We start from the raw sequence: 26,143 nt of genomic DNA, 5'->3' as shown, positions 1-26,143 counted from the left end.
TGTGGCTGGATCCTTTAACTCAGGGCTAAATAAAAAGCTGTGGAGACTTGATTAGTGTTTGAATCTAGTTTGTTAAATAGTAACATAACTAAAAGAGATTGAGCCCTACCTGCTTGTTGGATTCCAGTTTTCTATTTTCTGTTAAAAATGTTAGAATCTTGTATGTTCTTGCTTGAGTCTGAGCCCTCTCTTTCCTTATGCAATATAATAAATGATGAGATAGAAATTGATGAACTAAGTGCTTCTTAGAGACATTAGTCTCACAAAGCTGTCTGAAATTCAACAACCATCTCATTCTTGTGCAGTACACCTCTACCCCGATATAATGTGACCTGATATAACATGAATTTGGATATAACGCAGTAAAGCAGTGCTCCGGGGGGGCGGGGTGTGTGTGTGCGCACTCCGGCGTATCAAAGCAAGTTCGATATAACGCGATTTCACCTATAACGTGGTAAGCTTTTTTTTGGCTCCCGAGGACAGCGTTATATCGGAGTAGAGGTATACCTCCAGAATATCACTGCAAATAACCCAGAATAAAGTTACATCCCAGTCAGAAACCAAAACTATTCTGTTATTGCTTTCTGCACTTCTTCATATGTAAGGGAACCAATGAGCAGAGATAAGTACACATCCGTATATTGGATAATTTGCACACATTCAGGAAAAAGACTTATGTTCAGTCCTAATACTTATACCATCTATGCAGCACAGTGTAAGACTTTTGTAAAGCAGTCCCTGCCTAATATGTAAATGGTCAACAAAGTGGGCATTTGGAAATAAGGTCTGAGATTCAGTGATCCCTGAGGAATAAAACTAGAAAATATCTGGATGATATTATGACTACTATGTGGACTCTGTCAAATCTCTCTCTCCCTCTTCAATATAAAATGGTCAGTTTCATCTAAAGCAGAAAGAAGTTTGTTCTTTTGATATACTGTACCTGTCAGGGAAGAACCTACCACTAAAAAATGTTAATTGATTAGTGTTTTCAAATGGTTTTCTTTATAGAATCAGGAATATAGTAATTGTAATATCTGATTATAGAAATCATGTAGAAAAATAATCCGGTTCCACAGCTATGTTCAGAACATAGGTCACTTGCATTTTGTGGTGATTAAAATCCTATGTTAATTCTTGAGCTTTCTGATTTCTTAATAGGAATGTATCTATGTGGAAATGGTGAAGCCTAAAACTTAAAGCAGTCAGTTTGAAAAAATGTATGCAGATAATTTGACTTCCTCCACATAGGATTTGGTGGACAAATCCATAATCCTCCTAATGTAACTTGATTTGGTTTTCAGTTGAGTCCAGTTTGTGTTTTTTACAAATTTGTTTTCTTCTCCAATTGCAATAATTAACATGCTCTACCTCTCTACACTTTCCTCCAGCACAGAAGGTTCTCTATTGCTGTTAGCTTTTAAAGCTTTTTAAATAATATCTGAGAGTAGATCTGTTGGAGTTACGTCAACATAATGATAATCTAACATGTTTTGAAAGAGGCTTTCATTTTCCTTAGGTCAAGTTCAGAGGGAAAGTTTGAATGGTGACACAACTTTCTTACATATTTGAACTTAAAATCTTCTGCTTACATTGATTATAATACACAAAGTCATCAGTAGTCCAATTTCATAAAATCTATTTATCTTTCTTAATGCTTTTTCTGCCTTAAAGATCTCACAACTCTTTACAAACCATGATTCTGACCCTGAAAGAAATGGAGTACCCTCAACTGTCATGGATTTAATTGGTAGTTCAGGATGCTCAACATCTTGTAGAATTGGACAATTAATTCATAAATATTTTACTTCACTCATTTGTCATCTAGTATTGTGCTGACCATTTGAGAGAACTTGAATCTTCCACTCTCTACAAGTGAGTAATCCCTGAAATGAATCAAATTGAAATCAGTAGCATTGCCTTGTTTAGGAATACATACCTAATTGAAAAAAATCATCCTCTTTTTAGATAGTGGACTGTGTCCACTTTATTTCAATAATCTATCACAAGAATTTCCCAGTGGTTGCTTGTACTTGGGTGGGACAGGAGGAATGTTCATCAATAGATTTATTAAACAGTGCGCTCCTCCTTTAGCTACTTGGAAACCATTGTGGAGGTTAACTGTTAACTTAAGCTCCATTCTTAACACACAATAAAACTGCAACATTTTTCACTTTAAAAACTTTTCAAAAACTGACTTGAAAACTGGAACAGGATCAAGATTGTAATCTCTTTGGGGCAGGGATTGTCATTTTGTTCTGTGTTCATACAGTGCCTAGCACAATGGGGCCTGATCCATGACTGGGACCCCTAGGCACTCCGATAATACGAATAATAGTAATGTTATGTTGTAGTCCAGACTGGTTGTATTGCTGTTTATGTAGTATAATTATCTCAGGCCTGACTTTCCAGAGCTTGTGAATTCTTGTAGCTTCTGTTCACTTTAAATGGAGTTCAGTGAGGGTGCTCAACACTCTTAAAATTGAGTTCCTCAGTGCAGATGGGCCCATAGTGTGCAATGGAAGAAAATTGAACTGATCTTAACACATTTTGCTTAACCAGAATTGCTCTCAGACCCATACAGCAACTTGGAGTGCCAAAATTTCATTGTTGTTTGTCCAGAGTCAATGTCTACACACCTCTGGGAATGATTCTAACTTCAATTGCTATTGCAATTCCTTCAGGAGGAGCTGAAAACATTATGGTGTTCTGTTAGTTTCTTAATCTCTAAAGTAGCAGCATTAACTTGAACCAATATAATTTTCTTTATTAGGACACCTTGCTCATCACCAATGACAGAATTAAATTTTTTTTGACTGAAAGTCATGGTTTTTTGGTGGGGGTGGGGGGGTTGGCAAAAAAAAATGCAGATTCACTAACACTGAAACACAGCAAATTTGTGTTGACTTAATCCAATTGTTTTCATGTCAACAATTTCCAAATGAACACTTCAATTTCTTTTATTCAATTTCTAACATAAAATATGTTAAATGGTCAAAATTGAAATGTTTTGGGTTGAACAAAATGTTTTGTTTGGCCTGAATCAAATTATTCTTCAGATTTTTTTTTTCTGGAATTGCTGGCAAACTGTAAAATCCTTTATTGCCATAGCTCTACCATTAAGAAGAGTCACTGGACTTAATTCTTCTCTTTTTTACACCAATTTAGTTTCATCTGTTCCAAAGAAGTTAAACTGATGCCAGTAAGGGACTAGAGAGTGAGGCCTACTATTTTGATATTAATATTGTTGTCAAGGGAGCTACAGGGGCCCATTGTGTTTTAAAGGACAGCCCAGAGTGGGAGGAGGGCACTACCTGCATTGGGAATGAGCATGCTTGGTGGCAGCTTGTGAGACTCTGCATAGCATATCACAGTAAGTTGTTGGCATGTAAAAGCAAGCTAACAGCCAAGATTAGGCAGTGTGAAGCTGTTCTGACATTTCCTGCCTAGATAAGGGTGATCGGATTTTTTCCAAGAGAGAAATCTATACTTACGGAAGAGAGGGTTACAACTTGCTTCCTTTTCTCTTCTACTGTCCCACTCCTGGTGCAGCATAGTAGGGTTACGAGCATCTTTGAAGTAGGATTATGTGCCTGGGAAGGAGCGGGGAGAGAGCTTTTGTAAACAAGACCAGGAAGCTGCACTAGCCCTCAAAGAGTCCAGGTTTTCAAGAGTATCTGTCTGTCATGCTCATGGAAGAGGAAGGAAACATGGCAGTATGTGACTAGCCTGTTGGTAGCTGGTCCCTGCACTTGATAACCTAGTGTCCAGCCTTGCTGGCTAGCAGCTCTTGCAGCTGGCCAGAGTCTTCAAGGGGTTACAAAAACTGGGACAGAACTCTGTTTTGAAAAACATACATGCACAGACCCTGAAAACAAGGACATTCCTGGTTTTCCATTTAACCAGCAGCCCAAGAAGAAAAAGCACCATCAGGCCAAGGGACCATTGACAGTCCCAAAGTCCAATATCTCGCAAACCACCAGGCCTGGAAACTCATCTTAGGCACCATTTAACACCTGGATTGTAGCTCCAGTAGTTCTTAAGCTAATGGCTGTCGAAATTAATTACTGTCCCCATTAAGCAACAGTCATTGCTATTAAGTATGGTTAGGTTTTAATTAGTTCCCTGGGAGTTGTCCCAGTTAGGCAGAGAGTATTGTGTTTAGAATTTACATGCCATAGTTTACTCAAACAGATTTGAATTCTTAAAGTAGATTAGATTTTTCAGCCTAAAATTTATGCAGTCTTTTAAAAATATTCTTAACTTTCTCTATATGAAACAGAAATGCCTTCCAAATCTCTACCTTCTGACCACCATTATCTTTGTAGTCTCTTAAATCCGTGGTTTTCAACCCTTTTTTCATTTGCGGACCCCTAAAAAAATTCCAAATCGAGGACCCCTTTGGAAATTCAACTGGTGATGCACGGGCCCCTACCACAGAAGTCTTAGACTTAAAACAGACTGCACCAAATGTAACTATAAATGTTGCGTGTGCTAGGCATGGCATTTGATGCAGTGTGAGAAAAGGCGCTAAACTGTGGGCTTCTATGTTAAGGACTGCACTTCTGGGTTTTGACCGGCAGGTGGGGGTATTCATATACTTTTGATTGATCAGAAAAATGGAATGTCTTTTCTGGAATCTGAAACTTTATTTTCACCGTTACCTTTCACAGATCCCTTAGACATCATCTGTGAAACCTCAGGTGTCCACGGACCACAGGCTGAAAACCATGGTTTTAAATCACATAGTTTTAATCCTTTGCCACGTGTTTGTTTTGAATCTTCATTTGCTTGGAGAACAATATTGCACTGACTAATCTGTTTTGTTGAGCTCCTAAATAGTCTCATCTAGCTGATCTCACTGGTTAAATACTCAGTAAAACTTGAACATGAGCAAATTCACGACACCATTATTCTAAGAATAATGAAATGAAGATGTATTGCCAAGAAATGGGTTAATTTGTGAATATGAATCTTGAAGTGTTACCAGATTTAATTTTATCTAAATGGTTCAATGCATCTTTTTCTTTTATTCAGAAGTGTCCTTATTTATTACAATTATTCTTATTACAAATTTGTGCTCTGTTGATATGGTTTTAGATATTATCTTTTAATGAGAATTATACCTAATTAAGTTTTCTGTTTTAGTTTGTGTGTTGTCTTTATGCTATGAAAAGTGGACTCAATTTAAAACATAATTTAACATTTTATGCCTTTTTATAAATCTTTTTTTTTTTTTAATTGGGAAGATCTTTACATACAGCTTAACAATGGTATTTAAGGCAAGTGCAAAACATACCATGGTTAAATACAGAATTGCAACACAAAATAAAATTCTTTGCTATTTTGTATACTCAGTAGAGCTGTTGATTAATTGCAGTTAACTCACGCGATTAACACAAAAAAATTAATCGCGATTAAAAAAATTAATCACGATTAATAGCAGTTTTAATTGCATTGTTAAACAATAGAATACCAATTGACATTTATTAAATATTTGTGGATGTTATTCTACAGTCTCAAATATATTTATTTAAATTACAATACAGAATACAGTGTATACTGCCCACTTTGTTATTTTTATTACAAATATTTGCACTGTAAAAATAAACAAAGAAACAGTATTTTTCAGTTCACCTCATACAAGTACTGTGGTGCAATCTCTTTATCGTGAAAGTGCAACTTACAAATGTAGATTTTTTTTGTTTGTTACATAACTGCACTCAGAAACAAAACAATGCAAAACTTTAGAGCTTACAAGTCCACTCAGTCCGACTTGTTTAGCCAATTGCTAACACAAGCAAGTTTGTTTATATTTACAGGAGATAATGCTGCCCACTTCTTATTTGCAATGTCACCAGAAACTGAGAACAGGCATTCACATGGGACTTTTGTAGCCGGCATTTACATGCCAGATATGCTAAACATTCGTATGCACCTTCATACTTTGGCCACCATTCCAGAAGACAGGCTTCCATGCAAATGACACTTGTTTAAAAAATAATGCATTAATTAAATTTATGACTGAACTCCTTGGGGGAGAATTGTATGTCTCCGGCTCTATTTTACCTGCATTCTGCCATGTATTTCATGTTATAATAGTCTCGGATGATGACTCAGCACATGTTCATTTTACGAACACTTTCACTGCAGATTTGACAAAATGCAAAGAAGGTACCAATGTGAGATTTCTAAAGATAGCTACAATACTTGACCCAAGGTTTAAGAATCTGAAGTGCCTTCCAAAATCTGAGAGGGATGAGGAGTAGATCATGCTTTCAGAAGTCTTAAAAGAGCAACACTCTGGTGCGGAAACTACCGAACCACCAAAAAAGAAAATCAACCTGACTCAGATGATGAAAATGAGCATGTGTTGCTCCACACTGCTTTGGATTGTTATCGAGAAGAACCCGTCATCAGCATGGATGCATTTCCTCTGGAATGGTGGTTGAAGCATGAAGGGACATATGAATCTTTAGTGTATCTGGCATGTAAGTATCTTGCAACACCGGCTACAACAGCGCCATGAGAACACGTTCTCACTTTCAGATGACGTGAACAAGAAGCGGGCAGCATTATCTCCCGCAAATGTAAACAAACTCATTTGTCTGAGTGATTGGCTGAACAAAAAATAGGATAGAGTGGACTTGTAGGCTCTAAAGTTTTACATTGTTTTATTTTTGAATGCAGTTATTTTTTTTGTCCATAATTCTACATTTGTAAGTTCAACTTTCCTGATAAATAAATTGTACTACAGCACTTGTATTAGGTGAATTGAAAACTACTATATCTTTTGTTTTTTTACAGTGCAAATATTTGTAATCAAAATAAATATAAAGGGAGCACTGTACACTTTGTATTCTGTGTTATAATTGAAATCAGTATATTTGAAAATGTAGAAAACAACCAAAAATATTTAAATAAATTGTATTTTATTACTGTTTAACAGCACGAGTAATCACAATTAATTTTTGTAATTGCTTGACAGCCCTAATACTCAGTGTTCAATGTACTTAATTTAAACTCAGATACAGTTAATGCAAAACTTGCTAATACTTTCAGAAGAAAAAAATCCTTCAGATAGAAATTAAAAGGTACAGTGACTAGAGTGAAATCACTGTAAGCTACATGGACACTTTTCAAAGACGCCATAATAGAGGCCCAACTTAAATGTATACCCCAAATTAAAAAACACAGTAAAAGAATTAAAAAAGAGCCACTGTGGCTTAACAACCATGTAAAAGAAGCAATGAGAGATAAAAAGGCATCTTTTAAAAAGTGGAAGTCAAATCCTAGTGAGGTAAATAGAAAGGAGCATAAACACTGCCAAATTTAATGTAAAAATGTAATAAGAAAAGTCAAAAAGGAGTTTGAAGAACAGCTAGCCAAAAACTCAAAAGGTAATAACAAAATGTTTTTTAAGAAAATCAGAAGCAGGAAGCCTGCTAAACAACCAGTGGGGCCCTTGGACGTTCAAGATACAAAAGGAGCACTTAAAGACGATAAAGTGATTGTAGGGACACTAAATGAATTCTTTGCTTCAGTCTTCGCGGCTGAGGATGTTAGGGAGATTCCCAAACCTGAGCCGTCCTTTGTAGGTGACAAATCGGAGGAATTGTCACTGATTGAAGTGTCATTAGAGGAGGTTTTGGAATTAATTGATAAACTTAACATTAACAAATCACTGGGACCAAATGGCATTCACCCAAGAGTTCTGAAAGAACTCAAATGTGAAATTGCGGAACTATTAACTATGGTTTGTAACCTGTCCTTTTAAATCAGCTTCTGTACCCAATGACTGGAAGATAGCTAATGTAATGCCAATATTTAAAAAGGGCTCTAGAGGTGATCCCGGCAGTTACAGACCAGTAAGTCTAAGGTCAGTACTGAGCAAATTAGTTGAAACAATAGTAAAGAATAAAATTGTCAGACACGTAGAAGAACATAAATTGTTGGGCAAAAGTCAACATGGTTTCTGGAAAGGGAAATCGTGTCTTACTAATCTATTAGTGTTCTTTGAAGGCGTCAACAAACGTGGACAAGGGGGATCCAGTGCACATTGGGTACTTAAATTTTCAGAAAGCCTTCCACAAGGTCCCTCACAAAAGGCTCTTACATAAATTAGGTTGTCATGGGATAAGAGGGAAGATCCTTTTATGGATTGAGAACTGGTTAAAAGATGGGATGGGGAACAAAGGGTAGGAATAAATGGTAAATTTTCAGAATTGAGAGGGGTAACTAGTGGTGTTCCCCAAGGGTCAGTTCTAGGACCAATCCTATTAAACTTATTCATAAATGATCTGGAGAAAGGGATAAACAGTGAGGTGGCAAAGTTTGCAGACGATACTAAACTGCTCAAGATAGTTAAGACCAAAGAAGACTGTAAAGAACTTCAAAAAGATCTCACAAAACTAAGTGATTGAGCAACAAAATGGCAAATGAAATGTAATGTGGATAAATGTGTAAAGTAATGCACACTGGAAAAAATAATCCCAACTATACATACAATATGATGGGGGCTAATTTAGCTACAATTAATCAGGAAAGAGATCTTGGAGTCATCGTGGATAGTTCTCTGAAGACGTTCACGCAGTGTGCAGCGGCAGTCAAAAAAGCAAACAGGATGTTAGGAATCATTAAAAAAGGGATAGAGAATAAGACGGAGAATAACTTATTGCCCTTGTATAAATCCGTGGTATGCCCACATCTTGAATTCTGTGTACAGATGTGATCTCCTCATCTCTAGAAAAGGTTCAGAGAAGAGCAACTAAAATGATTAGGGGTTTGGACTGGGTCCCATATGAGGAGAGATTAAAGAGGCTAGGACTTTTCAGCTTGGAAAAGAGGAGACTAAGGGAGGATATGATAGAGGTATATAAAATCATGAGTGGTGTGGAGAAAGTGAATAAGGAAAAGTTATTTACTTGTTCCCATAATATAAGAACTAGGGGCCACCAAATGAAATTAATGGGCAGCAGGTTTAAAACAAATAAAAGGAAGTTTTTCTTCATACAGTGCACAGTCAACCTGTGGAACTCCTTGTCTGAGGAGGTTGTGAAGGCTAGGACTATAACAGGGTTTAAAAGAGAACTAAATAAATAAATAAAGTTAATTAATGACTATTAGCCCTAGCCTCTGTTTGTCAGAGTGTGGAGATGGTGGCAGGAGAGAGATCACTTGATCATTACCTGTTAGGTTCACTCCCTCTGGGATTGGCCGCTGTCGGCAGACAGGATACTGGGCTGGATGGACCTTTGGTTTGATGGACCAGTATGACCATTCTTATGTTCTCTACCTATATTGGTATCAGATTCAAGTTAAAAAAAATTAATGTAGCTGAAAATCCAATGTTTCATTGAAAATAAGCTACATTATATTTTTCCTGAGGAGTATCTGCTTTCCAAGGAAAAGTCAACTTTTCTGTCAAAACACTGAACACCTGGGTCTTGCCTAAAATCTTTTTCACATCTTTTGACGTGTATGGGTTTAGATTTTTCCCCATCCCCCAAAGTCAACATTTTCCAGGGAAATTTTGTTTTGGATTCATCAAAGTCTTCTGCAGGGAAGGGGATCAGTTTCTGACAATTTCTACTGTAAAACTTCTTAATCTATAGTTCATCAGGTTGTTGTTTAAATATGTATTATAAACAATAAAGTTGCAAAACTTGAGATTCTTATAGTCTCTTCACACTTAAGTCACGGTTTTCTACGGAAAGCAATTTTGTAGTTTCTGCAAAACCCACACTTGATAGTGGCTATAATTTTCCCTTTTAGATAACTGGCTTTTTGTTTTGTTTGCTTTGTAGAGACTTGAAGCCTGAAAATATTCTCCTTGATGACTGTGGTAAATAAACATAAACTTCTTGGCACGTACACTAAAAATGTATAAATGTATTCTGAGTACAGTGCAAAGATATTTAAGGTGGTTTAGCAATTTCTCTACAATACCAGAGACATAATTAATAAAATATTAGCATGCAAGTGTGCTTATATGAGTGGAAAAAAGATTGCCTGTTCTTGCTTTACCGAAAGTAATAGAATACACTGCAATTTCATTCCTTGATTCTTTCAGACAGCTTTTAGCACTGGATCTAATGTGGCTAATTGAGGTCTTCACGGGGTTGACTGGAAGACAATTTTACCTGAATTCTGCAAACAAGAATTCATACAGACGTGCACAGTAGTACAGAATTCCCCCAGGAGTAAAAGACTTGGTCTGAGACAATTACAAAATGGGGCATCATCGTCTAGGATCTTCCACTTGTGTGCTAATTTATATTTGATATTCTTCATTTTTATCAGTTGCTTCTAAATGCTCTATGCAAAATTATGTAATATTCAAACTACAGTTAAGCTTAGAGACCCCCACTGAGATTGCCCTACTATTCTAGCCACTGTACAAACATGTATGAAGACACTGCCCCTGTCCTAAAAGCTATCAAAATGTGTTTTCTTTATCTTATTACTAAAGCTGATTGGAAATTTTCCATTTAAATTATTTTTCCAATGGAAAATACAGTTTCTACTGAACTGATTTTTTTTTGTGGGGGGAAAATTTAGATTTTTTGCCTGATTATTTTGATTTTTTTCTCGCAGCACAAAAATCAATTAGTTTGTTAGGAATAGAGCCAATCCAAATCAAAATATTTTGGTTTGTTGAACTGAACCAAAATATTTAATTTTGAGTCAGTTCAACATTAAATTTCAACTTCCTGCGGTGACACAGTATCTCATGAATGTTGTAGTTTGGGTAATTTGTGTTGCTCCCATTTCTCCCTATGGAATGGGCTCCCTGGGTGGACTCTCTCCCCTGATGCCCTGTGGTCTCCCCTCTCACCAAGCAACGTGGTGCCTTATGGGAGTTAAATGAGTGTAGTGTATTATAGTAGACGTAATCTGATTAGAGAGCCTGGCCTATGCAGAGGAATAAGGGCATGACACATCTGAATTACAACTTCTTGAGGCATTGCAGAACCATTGACTGATGCAGTTTAATGTTGAACTGATTTGAACATATTTAATTTAATTAAATTTAATTTTACACTTTCAAAAAATTTTGATTTGGAACTTGTTCTTTGAAACATTTTGATTCAGTATGTGAAACAAATGTTGAAATATCAGAATTTCCTGTGGGATGGATATTCTACTTTTCACTCTGTTCTAGTTATTACAATGTCTTTGAGAGGAAACTGATAATTTTGCATAATCTTTCTCACATAAAGAATGAAATGGAGCAAGCTCCAATGTTCTACTAAGAAGTCAAGAAGCTTAATACAGTATAATAAAGACTTAAATATGATACTATATTGCCATTCCTTTGGCTGCTGAATAAACATAGGAGTTGAAATGGAAACTCAGAAAGCCTATTCAGCCTACAGTCATGTTTTCATGTGAAGTATTCTGTACCATGCTCAGCCACAAATTTCTTGTGTGAATTTGAGCATATCAGTTCTGTGCCTCATTTTTTCCAATTTGTAAAATGGAAGGATAAGACGACACAAAGATGTTTTTTGATTAAATTGATTAAAGAGCTTATGGCTATGTCTCTCAGGGGTGTGGAATTTACTTCAGGATAACTAAGTCTGTCAGGGGTGTGAAAAATCCATACCCCTCAGAGATGTAGCCATACTAACCTAACCCCCCTTATAGACCAGCGCTAGGTAGACCAAAGAATTCTTCGGTTGAACTAAATACCACCTCTCGGGGAGATATACTACCTATGCCCGTGGGAGAAGCCATTCTGTCTGTGTAGGTAATGTCTTAGCTCTAATAAGTGATTTGTTGGGATGGAGGGTGAAGAATACTATGGAAATCCCATATATTTGAAAATGCTAATACTTCATTCCTTGTTGAATTTGTGTAATTAATTTCAATGTAAACAGGACACATCAGGATTTCAGATCTTGGATTAGCTGTGCAGATCCCAGAAGGAGAAACAGTCCGAGGGCGGGTTGGAACAGTTGGATACATGGGTATGTAAAATGCCTGTAGCTAGCTAAACCATACTAGTGAGGTCTATTACACTTGCTTAAGTATAGGTGACTCTAGAATACAGAATCATACTGGGTTTGATTTGGTTTTGGGACATTATTAGTGTGAAGAAAAGATACAGTATGTGAATAGGTGTGTCATGCTGTCTGTAATGGCTCACAACCGTGAGTTCCAGCCTCAGGGCAGACTGTCAAAAAGCAGGGTAGAAACCCCAATCTGATTGTATATTATATCATTAGATTTCACCAACCCAGTAACAAGTGTGAACTACTAACATACTAACCAGTCTTACTATGCAGTCACAGACAGTCCCCTTGGGCATTCCAGTCTATCTTGTCACGCAGGCAAGCTGGACTATGTGATAGATGGTCATTTTATACCAAAAATCACAAAATTCAGCTTACTCCCGGTCCCAAAGGACTAGTCTCTTACCTCAGGTCAGTAGTCTTTGGGCTGAGATCTGAGTACAATGCCTGTAGTTAATCCTGTAATAAACTAACTAAAGATTTATTAACTAAGAAAATAAATAAGTTTTTTTTTTTAACAAGGTTAAAAAACATATGTACACAAATGAGTTAGTCTTAGGGTTAAAAAGGTACTATAAGCTTCTATAATAAGCAGCTCTATATGTCTGGGCTGGCCCATGCTAGACAGCATGGGGATCTCTTGCTTATGTTTAGGAATATTTGTCCCCGAGAGTCCAGAAACCATCAAAAATCCAGTTTCTCCTTTTCAGGGATTTTTACCCCCCTCTCTCCCCCACCCACCCACCATAGAATCCAAGCTGATAGGATAAGTGCTCCTGCACATAACCTCTTCATGGGTGGGTGGGGAGAACAATTGACAAAGTCTTTGTTCCGCAATGGCCCACTTGGATTCAGTAATCCTTCCAGATGGCCAGGAAATAACACCTGTTGGGGTAAATTAATATTTCGCACATGGTAATGCTTGTCTCCTGACTGTGGGGAATTTACAGTCTTAACAAACGTTTGTATAGTTACAGAGAAAACGTTTAAACATTACCCTAATTACATGGGATACAGATATAAGTAGGATTAATACATGCAGCATCCCACAACCATTCCATAAAGTCTAAATACATTGTTATAACTCTAATATTTATTTTGATAATGCTAACAAACAAGTAAGCAAGAATGGTTTCCAGCGATGCATTTGAAAGTGTTCAATGAGGCCTAGGCACCTTGGCATGAGCTGGCACCTGGTCTGCCAGCTTCACAAGGTCATGTTTGATAAAATTACAAAATTAAATTTTAGATGTAGCCATCTCAGAAAGTTAATTATTCTGGGTAAAATTTTCAAAAGCACCTAAATCTCATTGACATTGTTTGACTCGAAGCTCCTAAGTGCACAAGTCACTTTTGAAAATGTGGCTTGGACTCCTAAGTCACTTAGGTGCTTAGCTTGTGAAAATTTTACCTTCATTTAAAAAATGACTTAAGGATCATATTGATCTAGAAAAGAAGCAATTAAGGACCTACAGTTAGCTGAGCAAAAGAGTCCTTAATATGGGAATGAGGACTTTCTGTAATTCTGGACATCCACTATTACTGTACAGTCTGTTTTTAGGAGAGTGCAATGTTAGCTTAGTGGATTTGTTTTACTGATCAAATAATGGGAAAAAAACTAAAACACATTAATCTTTCTATTTTTTATTTTTGGTAGCTCCAGAAATCCTCAACAATGAAAGGTATACATTCAGCCCTGACTGGTGGGGTCTTGGCTGCCTAATTTATGAAATGATTCAAGGACAATCACCATTCAGGAAGCGTAAGGAAAAGGTCAAACTGAATGAGATAGACCGAAGAGTGAAGGAAGACCAGGAAGTGTACTCGGACAGATTCTCAGAGGAGGCAAAATCCATCTGCAGGATGGTGGGTGAAGAGACGTAGAGGTTTGGAAATTAAATTTCTAACACTCTTTAAAGAGCTGAAATTTTAAATTTTAGTGTCTTTATTTTGTTGGAAATTTTTCATAATTCAGGTGACATGGCTTAGGTGACCTACATAGGTCGTTTTCATCTCTTTTTGTGATTCAACTATTGATATAATAGAAGTCCATAAACAGTTCCATGCTGTTGTTGTCAGACTTAGGAACTGAGGACTTCTCTTCATGTTTGTTGCGTTGTAACTTACAAAATGGTGTACTTTATAGATGTCGTAGTCCATATCCTCAAGCTAAACCACAGTTTGAACGTAGCATAACCAAGGGCAGAGTTAAGCCATCTCAACAGGAAAAAAACTGGGATTTAATATGGGGAAGATGTGGTAGAAAAGCAACATATTAGTTCTCTTGTGTAAAGAAAAAGACCATGTAATAGGACAGCTTGGTTTTTTTACCTTTATTGACTGGAGTAAAATCCAGTTAAATTTGGTAGATAACATGCATTTACACAGTTGAAGAGTTTTTTAGAAAAATAATATTTATAATATATATGTTTGTTATGGTTGATTTACAAAAATATCTTGTCTAGAGTTACTAACATACTGAAACAATTTTAGATCTGCATTTGAGGAAAGCAAGATATGTGGCAAAGCATATATGATCACCAAGTATATAAACATAAGTACATAGAGATAACTTAGCAGCTCATTAAACTATGGGTAGAACCTATAATAATTAAAAAGCAGAATGTTTGTAACTTAAACTGGTCTAACGAAAATACTTTAATGCTCTTAAGCCACATATTTCAGATTTCCAGTTCTTTAAAAGTTAACACTTTGGTACAGCATTCAATTGCAGATTTCAGTAAGCAAAGGAGACAAAAAAAAACCCTATATATATTTTTCTATTGAAAAATACTGTAAAGATAATTTTTAAAAGGGCATATATAAAAGACTAATCCAGTGATATATTTACTATTTCTGTGCAGTTACTTGCCAAAGATCCAAAGGAACGATTGGGGTGCACTGGAGATGGAGCTGCTGCTGTAAAACAGCATCCCATTTTCAAGAATATTAACTTCAAGAGACTGGAAGCAAACATGTTAGAACCTCCGTTTTTACCAGATGTAAGTAGATGAGACAGATGTATCTAGTACTTAAATAGACACAATATACTTCTATGTTAATTAAATCAATTTGCACTGGAAAATAGGAAGGGTGCGTGCAGAAGCTAGTTATTATCTGCAAAGGGGGTTGAATAGGGAGGTGGCAATATTTGTAGATGATTGACCTGAATTTTGTGCAAAGACTTAGGAGAGCCCTGTCTCCAGAGAGTCCTGACAAAATTATTTAAATAGGCAACACAATGCAAATGTAATTCAGTGTTGTCAAATGATGATATTTAGCTGTTTATAGGGCACTTCCTTTTGTAAAGGGTTTTGAGACCCATGTCCCAAGTACAGCTCGAAGGGGCTGTGAAGTTGGTTCCCCAGCTCTTTAAATCACTACTTCCCCTGCCCCTGACAAATGAAGGTTGGGCACTGAGAAACTTCCCTGGGATTGGGAGTCAGTGGGCAGAGCAGGAGTCAACTGCCACAGCCTCAGGATGTGAGAGGAACCAAGTTGCTATAGTACTTCCTTTCTCTGTTAGGGCTCCCCCTGGGACCTAGTGACCATTAATTTTGCTGCTCTTGGTTGCATGCAACCCACCGGGTGTCATTTCATGACCCCCTACAGGTCTCACACCACTTGTTAAGCAGTACTAGTCTAGAGGGTATAGTAGTATCCTTTTGGTGTTCAGGTAAATAAATAGTGAATAGGCAACAATGTGAACCTAAGATATTTTTTTTAATTGTCCAGTTTTCTCTGAAAATAAAAATTCTGTCAAAGAAGCAATCATTGTTTCATATTGCAGCCACGTGCAGTGTATTGTAAGGATGTCTTGGATATAGAGCAATTCTCCACAGTAAAAGGAGTGAACCTGGATACTACAGATGATGACTTCTATTCCAAATTTGTTACAGGTTGCGTCTCAATCCCTTGGCAAAATGAGGTACTGTACTTTGAACAAGTCCTGTTTGTGTTAGTGTAACAATAATGAACATTAAAAAATACAAAACTGTTTAACTTCCTTAACCAGGCTTTACGATGAAACTTCCTTTTTACTTCAGGCATTTGCTCCAGAATGTTCCCAACTAACAGCCCCATTGACAATTTGATAGGAGCCCAAGGACCATACTTAACTTGCATAAAATTGAACAGATGGAAGCTGAATCACCCTATGCTTTAGCGAATGCTGCCCAGAAAACAATAGCATCCGCTACAATGAACACACTTCTTGTTTTGATCCTGTCTCTGAAAGATTTCTAATATCATTCAAAGCAGTGGGACCTGAATGAGTGCCATTCAAAGTACAAAAAAATAAATTTACTCAACGTTAGCTGTTATTACAGGGGTCTCAAATAGATCATACCTGTGTATTCATGTTGAGAGCAGTCAGGAGCCACAGTGTAGAACTCTGTGGACTATCCTTGCTCTAGGTTTTCAGAACAAGCAGTTATTACTTTAATCAAACATTACTAGATATTGCTTTCTAAATAAGTATTCCAAACTGACTAATGAATGAATTCATTTAGGACTATGTATAGAGTTAATTCCCCCTACCAATGTGGCTGACACACTGGATTGATTGTAATTAATGAGATTGCATATCCAGCTTCACCTACTCCAGGTTAGGCTGCCCTGAAACAGAAGATGGGAGAAAGAGATATCCATGTTTATGTATTGGCATGGATTAAATCCAGTTCAAGAAGTTGTGCATGTTGCAGTTTGGGCAATGGAAATTCAGCAGCAAAGTGTGTGTTTGTTGGGGTGGAGGGATGTGAGGCACTCTTATAAGAGTGCTTTTATGTTATGGTTCAAACAAGAATTATAGAAAGCTGGTCTTAGTTTCTTCACATAAGGGCCCAGATTTATGGCTATACTGTGTCTGCTTTTTGCATGATCACTGTCACAAAGCAGCCATAAATTTAGTGGACTTGCCTGTGCAATAAAGAGGGTGTGGCTAGAGAAGCAGCTGTGTCCTGCTGATCCCTGTCAGCTGTGTTGGCTTTCCAGGACTGAGAGTAGCTAATTGTAAAATAAAATACCTTTTAGGTTGCACAAAGGTGGTTAAAGCTATTTTGTGTCTTCCTCTGTGTGGCCCTGGTTCAGCAAAGAATCCAGTTGTTATGCATCTTGCATGAACTGGAATAATGTCTGGGGGTCTTTATATGACTGAGTTTTTCATTTGTGTATCTTCTCTTTCCATGTAGATGATTGAAACAGGATGCTTTCAAGAGGTCAATATATATGAACCTGATGTCACTGTGTCACAAGACCTAGATATGAGCAAAGATACTCCTAGACCAAAGAGAGGCTTCTTTCACAGACTCTTCATGGGAGGGGTAAAAGTACTACCTATGGCTTTTTGGTTTTTTTTTTATACAATACAAATATATAATACTTTTTTGCCTTTGCTTTTTAAATTAATTTAAAATGTTTATCAAATGACAGTCTCTCACTATTTATAAAAAAGGCTTATAATGGAAAAAAATCATCAAAACTGTAGATTGGACTAAATGTAGATGTCTGATATGATCACTGAATGGACAGTGATTCCGAAGAAGAAATGTTAGGAGACAAACATCAGGATATTTTAGGGTTGTGTGTATATTTTGAGATAAGTTGTTGTTTGGGAGATGGTGTAGATATACATGGGTTCCCCAATGAGCAAGTTAACTCCACTTCTAAGACCTAATGTTTAATAAATATATTAAAATATCTTAAAATTGAGCAATCTTTAGGAATCGCACCCCAAAATATTTACCATGAAAGACATGAGAAACATAGGTTGTTTTAATACAGTCTATTGGCATATATATTTGACCAAAATAGGCTGTTTACTAGTGTCTTTCACATGCAGACCAGCATATACAATTTTGTTTGCTCTGCGTATACAAATTCAGAGTGAAATTGTTTTGGGAAGGATAAGTTCATCCCAGTAAAGAACCATAGAAATAATGTTGGCTTTCAATAGAGATTTAATTATTTTAAATCGCTAGGAACAAATCATGAAGCATCCGCATTATAGCTGTGCATTATAATAGCACATTAAACATTTTTGTCATCGATTGGGCATTTGAATGTTGGTGTGAACTGACCTTTTGGTTACGATAAAAAAGACTTTTTAAACAAGGAAAAACAACAGAGTACCATTTTTAGAAAATATATTTGATCTATACCTATAAGAAAATTTCCAGTTTGTTTTTAACATAGGAATGATGTGTTACCTGCCTATACCTTATTCAAGAATCTAGTCTTTGGATGCCTATGAATGATTCCCATTTAAGTTATTGACAGCTAGATAGCTACACTGAGGGAAGACTAGACATCTGCATTCTTTTGATTTGAAACTATTTATATTGAATGTGGACATTCAATTATTCATATGAGAAATATAAAAGAAGAAATATTTTAATCCCTACACTGTCCGAGTATCAGAAAATTCACTAAGGCCTTGAAACATAGAACCAAAATATGTAGGTTAATTTATACAGTAATATGACATTTTGTTACTGATTCATCCAGTACAGTTATCTCTGGCTGATCCACAGGAGACTACATAACAAAATACTGTTTTCAGCTTTTGCAGGCACTGTGCTATCCCAGCTGGTGAATGAAAAATAATTTGCAAATGTACCAATAGTTCCTAGGCTAGCATGGCTACAGTCAAAATGTTGGTCTTTTGACCACAGTTTTGCTTTGCACTTGTATAGCTGATTATAATTTTTCGTTTGCCTAAGGTGTCTTCAAAAACTGGGCTTTGTATTGATGAAGAATGTTTGCAAATATTTTATGGGTTGAGGTCCTTCAATTGGCTATGAGATACTGTTTATAAATCTTGTCTTCTGTTACTGACTTCACAAGGAAAGAATTAAAATAAGGTTAGATGAAGTGAAAATAGTCTGAGCTTTGGTTTGAGGTGGCTGCTACTTCCTTTTGATATCCACAAAACTACTTATTTAGTAGAAAAATTATATGGACTCTATAAAAGAATATGTATAGACTCTATTTATTTAAAAAAAACAAACAAAAACAAACAAACAAACAACAAGCCAACCACAAAACACCAGCTGTGCTACTTATTTAACTAAATGCAGCCATTTTGTCTTGTCTCTTTCTCAGGTCTGTTTTAAATCTGGTTACATTGATGATGAAGAGGAGTTCTCTAGACTCTAAATCAGAGAATTGTAGCCAAAAAATAAAAGGATGAGTGAACTCTGAATGTTTTTATCTATGTAAAGTGTATTATAAATGTAAAAAATTATGTATGGGCTTACAGATATTGTATATTTGTACTTTAGTTTTAAGTGTCAAGATGTATATTTTCACTAAATCTTTATTGTACAAAAGCCAAGAGTGCCACTTAAGTGTAAGCGTGTATGTGTGATATATTATGTATTTTAATTGGAATGAAGCTGGAAATGCTTAAGGGTTTTAAAGTACAGAAACTTATGTTATCTATGATATGGATGTTACTTGGCTTTGGGGATTATGTTGTTGTTGTTCCTGGCAACTCTACTGAAAGGCACTGTTTCTTATTCCTCAGAATATTATTTAGGTTTGTTCTCAACAGCAGACTTGTTATACTGATTAGTATTAATATTTCTGGTGTAAATAGCACTTCATTTCTGTTTGCTGTCAGATTGCACTCTAATATAGTTCCCAAGTCATTTAAAATGAAACTGCTAGGAAAAGAAGGAATGAGTTCAGTGCACTGTGACCAGTTTCTGTAAAATACTTTTTACAAGTTGGGATTTAAAGACTATTTGTTTGTCTCAAGTTGTTCCTGTTTTGTATATTGTGTGTAATATGTAATGCCTTATTTTTTAAACAAACTTAATTTCTCCAAATGTTGATATCAGGAGACAGTAATAGATTTCTGACTAAGTATATATATATTTCCCCCATTTATCAGAAAGATAAATGGTTTCTCTGTATCTTTTTAGAATAATTGCCTTTCTATTCATATCTTTGTCAGGAGTGAACACAACAGGAATTCCAGATTTTTTAGAAGTAGTCATTTATGCTTTTGGTCCATAGCTTTCCCCCTCCCCACTCTAGCTATAGCTTATCTGAGTAAGGCCTTTGTCTACACTGGAATCAGAACCATGCCAGCTATACAACTTGACTATGTTTTGAATGTTTCATGGTTATTGCTAACAGAATTTCCCTAAGCACTGTGGACAGAACTTTTTTTCCCTGAGATTGTTAGCCAACTCCTTGCTATAGGGTTTCATTTATAGCAAGGGTTGGTAAGTTGGAATCTCAAAAAATGGTATGATCTGATCTACCACACAATACCTCCTTGCTTATTACTATTGTAGATTCTTACATTTTGGTTACAGCATTGACTGTGATCATGACTACTGAGTAAAAATAAAACTAATAATTAAGAATCTTTCTGTATGAACTCTTAAACTCATCAAAAAAGAATAATTTCCTAAGAACCAAGTCCCACTGATATTCTTTCTTAAAGGTGGAACTGGTACTGCTGCCTGTAGATATGATTGCTCAAGACTTCCCATTTATAAGACCCGGTTTTTTGTTGCTTATAACTTTGCCAAATTTTATCCTGCTTGGCTGAAGCTATCCATCCCAGATGTCTGCCTGACTCTTTCTACCTACCTACTAAAATTGTTCAGATGTTTCTAAGATCACATTAAGGTCCAAACAACACATTTTGCCCATGTTAAAAATATTCTTACAACTATTTCATTGAGAGGCTGTAATGCTTCCACACGTTGGATCAGGAACTTGAAATTTGGGCAGGGGAGTTTACCCCGAGTCAGGGGTGTGCCTTTACCATCCCCAGAAAAACCTGTCCAAATTTGACCAAGTGATAAAACCAAATTGAAGTTTGTGCATACTCAGAGACTTGCTTGCCAGCTAAATTTTCTGAAGATTCCATCTGCACTGAGCATGCTCCATTCCCCTCACAGCTTCTGTGTGACAACTGCACTGCATTTATGCCATTTGCACAGAGCAACTGAGCATGCTTCAACCCAAGGCTCAGAACAGGACTTTTCCTGCAAATGCTGCTCCTGGCTGCGTAGGGTAGTTGTAACCCATAGGCACATGATCTGAGATCAGGGAGACTCTCCTGTGCTTTCAATATTCCAATTGCTGGCACCCAGGTAGTATGGAGAAGGAGGAAATGGCCGCATTGGAATGCACAGAAGTGGGAAATGGGGCAAGAAAGAATGTGAGGGGGTTGCAGGAACCAGAGGCTTGGGGAAGCAGAGGAGGAGTGGGACAGGAGCCAGGGGATGGGAGGTTGGATTGACTCAGATGGAGAATGAGCATGAGCTGGGATGGTGCACATAAAAGCAGAGGTAGACAGAGGGACTGGGGTATAGGAATAGGGCATAACCACTGGAGAATTTGGGACATTTACCAGATAGAGAACAGTGGTATTGCTTCTCTAATTTGATTAATATAAAACTTATGGTGTTTAGTGTAGTGATACAAAGGTAACAGTAACAACAGCGGACATACGGAGTGACATATGGACTTAATATCAGCTTAGAGCAATTTGGGCAAGAATACCATGGCCCCAGCCTGAGTGGTTTTAAATGATGAGACCACAGGTATCAGCTTTAAACAGATTAAAGAAAATAGTATATTTTTATTTGCCATGCATGTCAAGGATATTATCTTTTTTTATATAAACAATACCTTAATTAGGAAATCAACTACTATAACACCCTTAGTCTATCTAATCTAAACAGAAAGTTCTATTTCCATAACACAGGACAGCAGCTAAGGAAATAAGAGTGCTAAAAATGTTGGAGAACTGAAAGATTTGCAGAAAGTACACCAGTAACTTCTTGTAACTAATCCACAATAAATAGCAAGTGATAACAACCCTTCTCAATAATCAGAGTTCTTAGTCATTACTCACCTAAGTACAGGAAAACAATGCAAGATGCATGCAAGGCTTCCATTGACTTCAGTGGGACCTGTGCTCATGCACCCCTGCAGAATTTGGACCTTGTGGTGTAACTAAAAAAGTATCTGTATGAGCAAAGCTTCAAAATTAGGGCAATTGTAACCTAAACCATGCTTCTGTTCTCTCAGTTTCACCAATTAAGAAAAAAAAAATTGCAGTTCCTCACTGAGACTGACAATTCATGACCCCAGTTGGCTGGGAGGATGTGCTGTCCAGTGTTGGGCCTCCCTCAGAGAGAGGCTATGTTTACAAGCAACCTTTCAAAAAAATTGGCTGGTAGTATGTTCTAGTTTTTAACATCTCAATCAGATGAACGTTACTGCTACTTCCTACTGCACTCCCACCCATTGATGTGCTCATTCTTAATTCTTCATATGGACCACCACATACCTGTGGAAATTTTAGGACATTGGTAAAGGGGCATTCTTTACAAGCAACAGAATGTTGTTTTTATAAATGGGAGTTTTATCTAAAGTCTAATGTATTAACCAAGTAAGTGTCTAGCTGTCAAGATTCCTGGGTTTTATTCCTAGCTATGTCAGCATTTGACCTTTAGCAAATCACTAATGTGTATGAACATCTCTAAAATGTGCATGCTATCTACTGTAAAGGAGTGTTGAGGTCTAACATTGTAATGCTTGTGAGATCTGTGGATGGAAGATGCTATATCTCATTTGATCTGAAGTGAGAAGTAGCATCTTTTTCCCTTACCCCAAAGCCTGCTGTGTCTTGTCAGATAAATTGTGAAATTTTCATAGCTTTCCAAATAAACACCTCTTTCACTTACCGAAGCAGTAAATTAAATTTATTTGAGCATTCATTAAATTTGTTTAACTTGTGCGTTATTGCACTCTTATTGTTTGCAAAGTACATTTTAAAATATATATTTATAGGGCCAAATTCACTAGTGCATTCTGGCTACTTTATGCCATTCAAGCAATACAAAGCAGTTGAAAATATGGTGTAACCGACTCTTAAATTGGGTTTGCAGCTGCTTTGCATCACCAGAGTGGTATACAACAGCACAGTCGTACTAATGAATTTTGCCTACAGTGAAGGCTGCATTTTTTTGCCATGAGGGAGTCATAGATTTTTAACATTATATCCATGATTTCTGAGACTTTGGGTTGTAGATAGGTGGATGTAATAATGAACAGTTGAATCAATTTTACTAAGAACTTTAAGTTTTAAATTTGATGACTTAATCTACAAAGGGAGGTAGAGACAGATGGAAATCCAGTACTGTAGAGGGATCTGTACAGTGCTTCTGTCCCTGCTGCCTTTGCAGAGACAAGCAAATTGTGCCATAAAGGCAGCATTAGAGTCTCTTGCCTGCCCATCTTCTCATGCTACTTCTGTGCACTGAGGGCCTGATCTTGTGCCATTTAAGTCAGTAGAAGTTTTACTGATGACTTCAGTCGGAGCAGGGTTGGGGCTCTAGTGGGAAAGCAAGGGAAAATGGTTCTAAATGGTTTTACTTTTATGTCCTGTTTCTATAAACACTTATGCATATGCTAAGCTTCCGAGTTTCCCCATTGGGACTGCTCAAAGCAGTAAAGTTAAACATATGCATAAGTGTTGCCAAGATTAGGGCCTAGGTCACGTTTCAGTGAGTTTAAATTGACATTTTGTGACAAAAGACATTAATTTGTCTTTTTGCCTCTTATTCAGTGAGCAGTCTGACTTTGGGGTCATTTACCATGACAGAGCATAGCCTCAGCACTTTATATAAGGAATCAGTAAACTAAAACTGTCACCATTGCGAACATCTAAGATAGTAAAAGTAACTAAGAAGACATAAAACATGACCAAATACTAGTGACTAGATATTGCCTAATGTGATTCCATTCATGAATTAGAAAGCCACAAACCATAAGTATAAATGTAACCCGTTTACATATGGTACATTGATATTATTATCTTCCTCTGTTATCATGAGGTAGTAATATTGATTAATGTTCTCATTGAATCGCTTGTTTTAACACTTCTTGGAGGTAAATTTTGAAAAGCACTGAAGGCAGAATACTCATGGTGTGGTAAATTACAATTTTTTGCTGTGAACTTTGCCTTGATTCACAGCTCATGCAGTATGTAGAACTTCATGACAAATAAAGGAGGGAAGGACTAAAGAGTTCTGCTTGTTTATATGAACATATCCCTTTAGCTTTTACCATGAAGTTGTACAAAAGCCAAAGCAAATTCCAATCTTACACTGTTGTAGATTAGGAGTAACTCAAGGAGTAATGAGTGAGTTACTTCCATGTAAAGCTGGTATACATGAGATCAGATTCAAAACCCCTGTGTTACTCACCAGGCTATAATAATGGCAAGCTACGGATCTAAAATATTGGGCCTGATTGTGTTCTTCTATTGTGTAATTGATTTCAGCAGAGTTACACTAGTGTGAGAAAATAATCAGTTCGCTCTGTCTTTGTTTTGTGTTCTCTAGTGTTTGTCCCTGTAGGTCCTTAATTTCTTAATGTCCATATGCAAATATACATATTTAGCTTGCATTTTCAAAGCAGTGAAATAATGTGCTAGTAACTCAAAAGTTGTCATTATCCTATCCTGTGATCAACAAAATGGAGTCTTTATGTCTCAGGCTGTTTTTGTTTCTATAAAGAGTTCTTCTGCTTTTTTGTTGTTAGTTGTTGATATAGCACTATATGTCTGTGTTCACAATACCTATACAAAAGTCTCCATTTAAAAAGTCAGCACTTAAAATTACTGCACCACAGTATATGAAAACATTGTGGTATCTCAGGTAACATAATGTAGTAGCTATTGGTGAATGCTGCGTATTTTCTTCAAGTTCGTTATGAGCTTTAGTTATGCAGCCCTATTCCCATATATGTAAGAGAATTGCTTTAGTTCAGTGGAAAACTTGACTAATTTGAGAAACCAGGCATAGACTTTCCAGAAAATAATACATACTGACAGTGATTCTTAAAGGGTGAAACTAATTAAAGTGTGCCAATTGGTTCCAATGTGGTATTTGTTGGGACTGCATTATAAATGCTGAATCCAACTTTGCACAGTGTAGAGAAATTTCACATTGGGTCACTAATGAAATCAAAAAGTACTGTTCACACGATTCTAGAAACATGTCAACAGAGACATTAGATCTTTGTTTTAGTTCTGTAACATGAACTTAATATTAAGTGAGCAACTGTATGAAGAGCTGTATTTGTTTGTTTCCAGAAAAACTCGAGTAACTTTCTTTTGTTACACAGTTGACCTATCAGCACAACAGCTTCTTCTAATACATTAATAGAAGCAGCATTAAACTGAATTCTGGTTCTGTCTGACTTGAATGATCTGGATGCTTTCTGATGGTAATGTTATCTCTTATGAATGTCTGCACAATGTCCATATTTATTGTATTGTCCACATGGAGAAATTTACTATGTTTTGAGCACGTGTAGGTAGCTCTCCTTTCTTCTTTGTATAATGATGTCAATATATCAGAATTATTGTTCAAAGTATAACCATTTTCATTGCTAAATGTGAGGAACATAAGTTATAAAAGTGTCTTCCAACCACTAAAGTGTTCTTGTATCAGCAGCTTTATGTTCTATCAAGCATTTTTTATTATTGAAATAAAAGCAAAACACTGCCACAGAAATAGATCATATGTCCTGTAGTCTCATCTTTTGCTCTATGTAATGAGTCTTCCCTGGGAAGCAGGGTGGATAAAATAATAATTTTTAAATCAAATCAATTTTAATATAATTAGATTTTTATTTACATATTGGTAGGTCTTTAGCAATTTAAGATATCAAATTGGAAAGAAAGTGAGCGTTGTGTACTTGTTTGGTTTCCAATTGTTAGTAGAATTTCAGATTTTACAGAGACTTTTTTTTTTTTTTTTTACTGAGGAAATTTCACATTTAAAATGCTCATTTATACTAAGAAAAAAAAAGACAAGCCCTGGTCTTCATGAACAGCCTTACTGTGGTAATACTACATACTCAAACACAGAACGGATAAGCAAATAGCCCTTTCTATATTTACAGCCAATATCACCTTTCAATATATTGAACTTCCACAAGTCAAGATAGCTAAAATTCTTCAAACTGGCTTTGCTCCTCCAGCAGGGTTTATAGTTTTGAAGTCAGTGGGATACATCTTGCTCCCAAATTACTTATGTGCTCTTGAAAATTCGGGCATAGAAGCCTAATTTTGAAAATGTTGGCCA

At 36.4% G+C, this 26,143-nt stretch overlaps 1 protein-coding gene across 1 annotated transcript in view; it reads left to right on the top strand.

Annotated features, from left to right (window-relative positions):
* Positions 1-25,572, top strand: part of GRK4 (G protein-coupled receptor kinase 4) — a 78,726-nt gene extending 53,154 nt beyond the window's left edge. The window contains exons 10-16 of the mRNA XM_034772046.1: positions 9,807-9,844; positions 11,883-11,972; positions 13,675-13,883; positions 14,882-15,019; positions 15,808-15,945; positions 17,207-17,338; positions 19,119-25,572. Of these exons, the coding sequence (XP_034627937.1) occupies positions 9,807-9,844; positions 11,883-11,972; positions 13,675-13,883; positions 14,882-15,019; positions 15,808-15,945; positions 17,207-17,338; positions 19,119-19,172 (799 nt within the window). The 3' untranslated portion in view covers positions 19,173-25,572. The remainder of the gene's footprint in view (positions 1-9,806; positions 9,845-11,882; positions 11,973-13,674; positions 13,884-14,881; positions 15,020-15,807; positions 15,946-17,206; positions 17,339-19,118) is intronic.
* The last annotated feature ends 571 nt before the right edge of the window (positions 25,573-26,143 follow it).

The sequence above is a fragment of the Trachemys scripta genome, chromosome 5 (assembly GCF_013100865.1).
Source record: "Trachemys scripta elegans isolate TJP31775 chromosome 5, CAS_Tse_1.0, whole genome shotgun sequence".
Classification (NCBI taxonomy): Eukaryota; Metazoa; Chordata; order Testudines; family Emydidae; genus Trachemys; species Trachemys scripta.
Note: the sequence above shows the minus strand (reverse complement) of the source record. Positions and strands in the feature narration are given on the sequence as shown.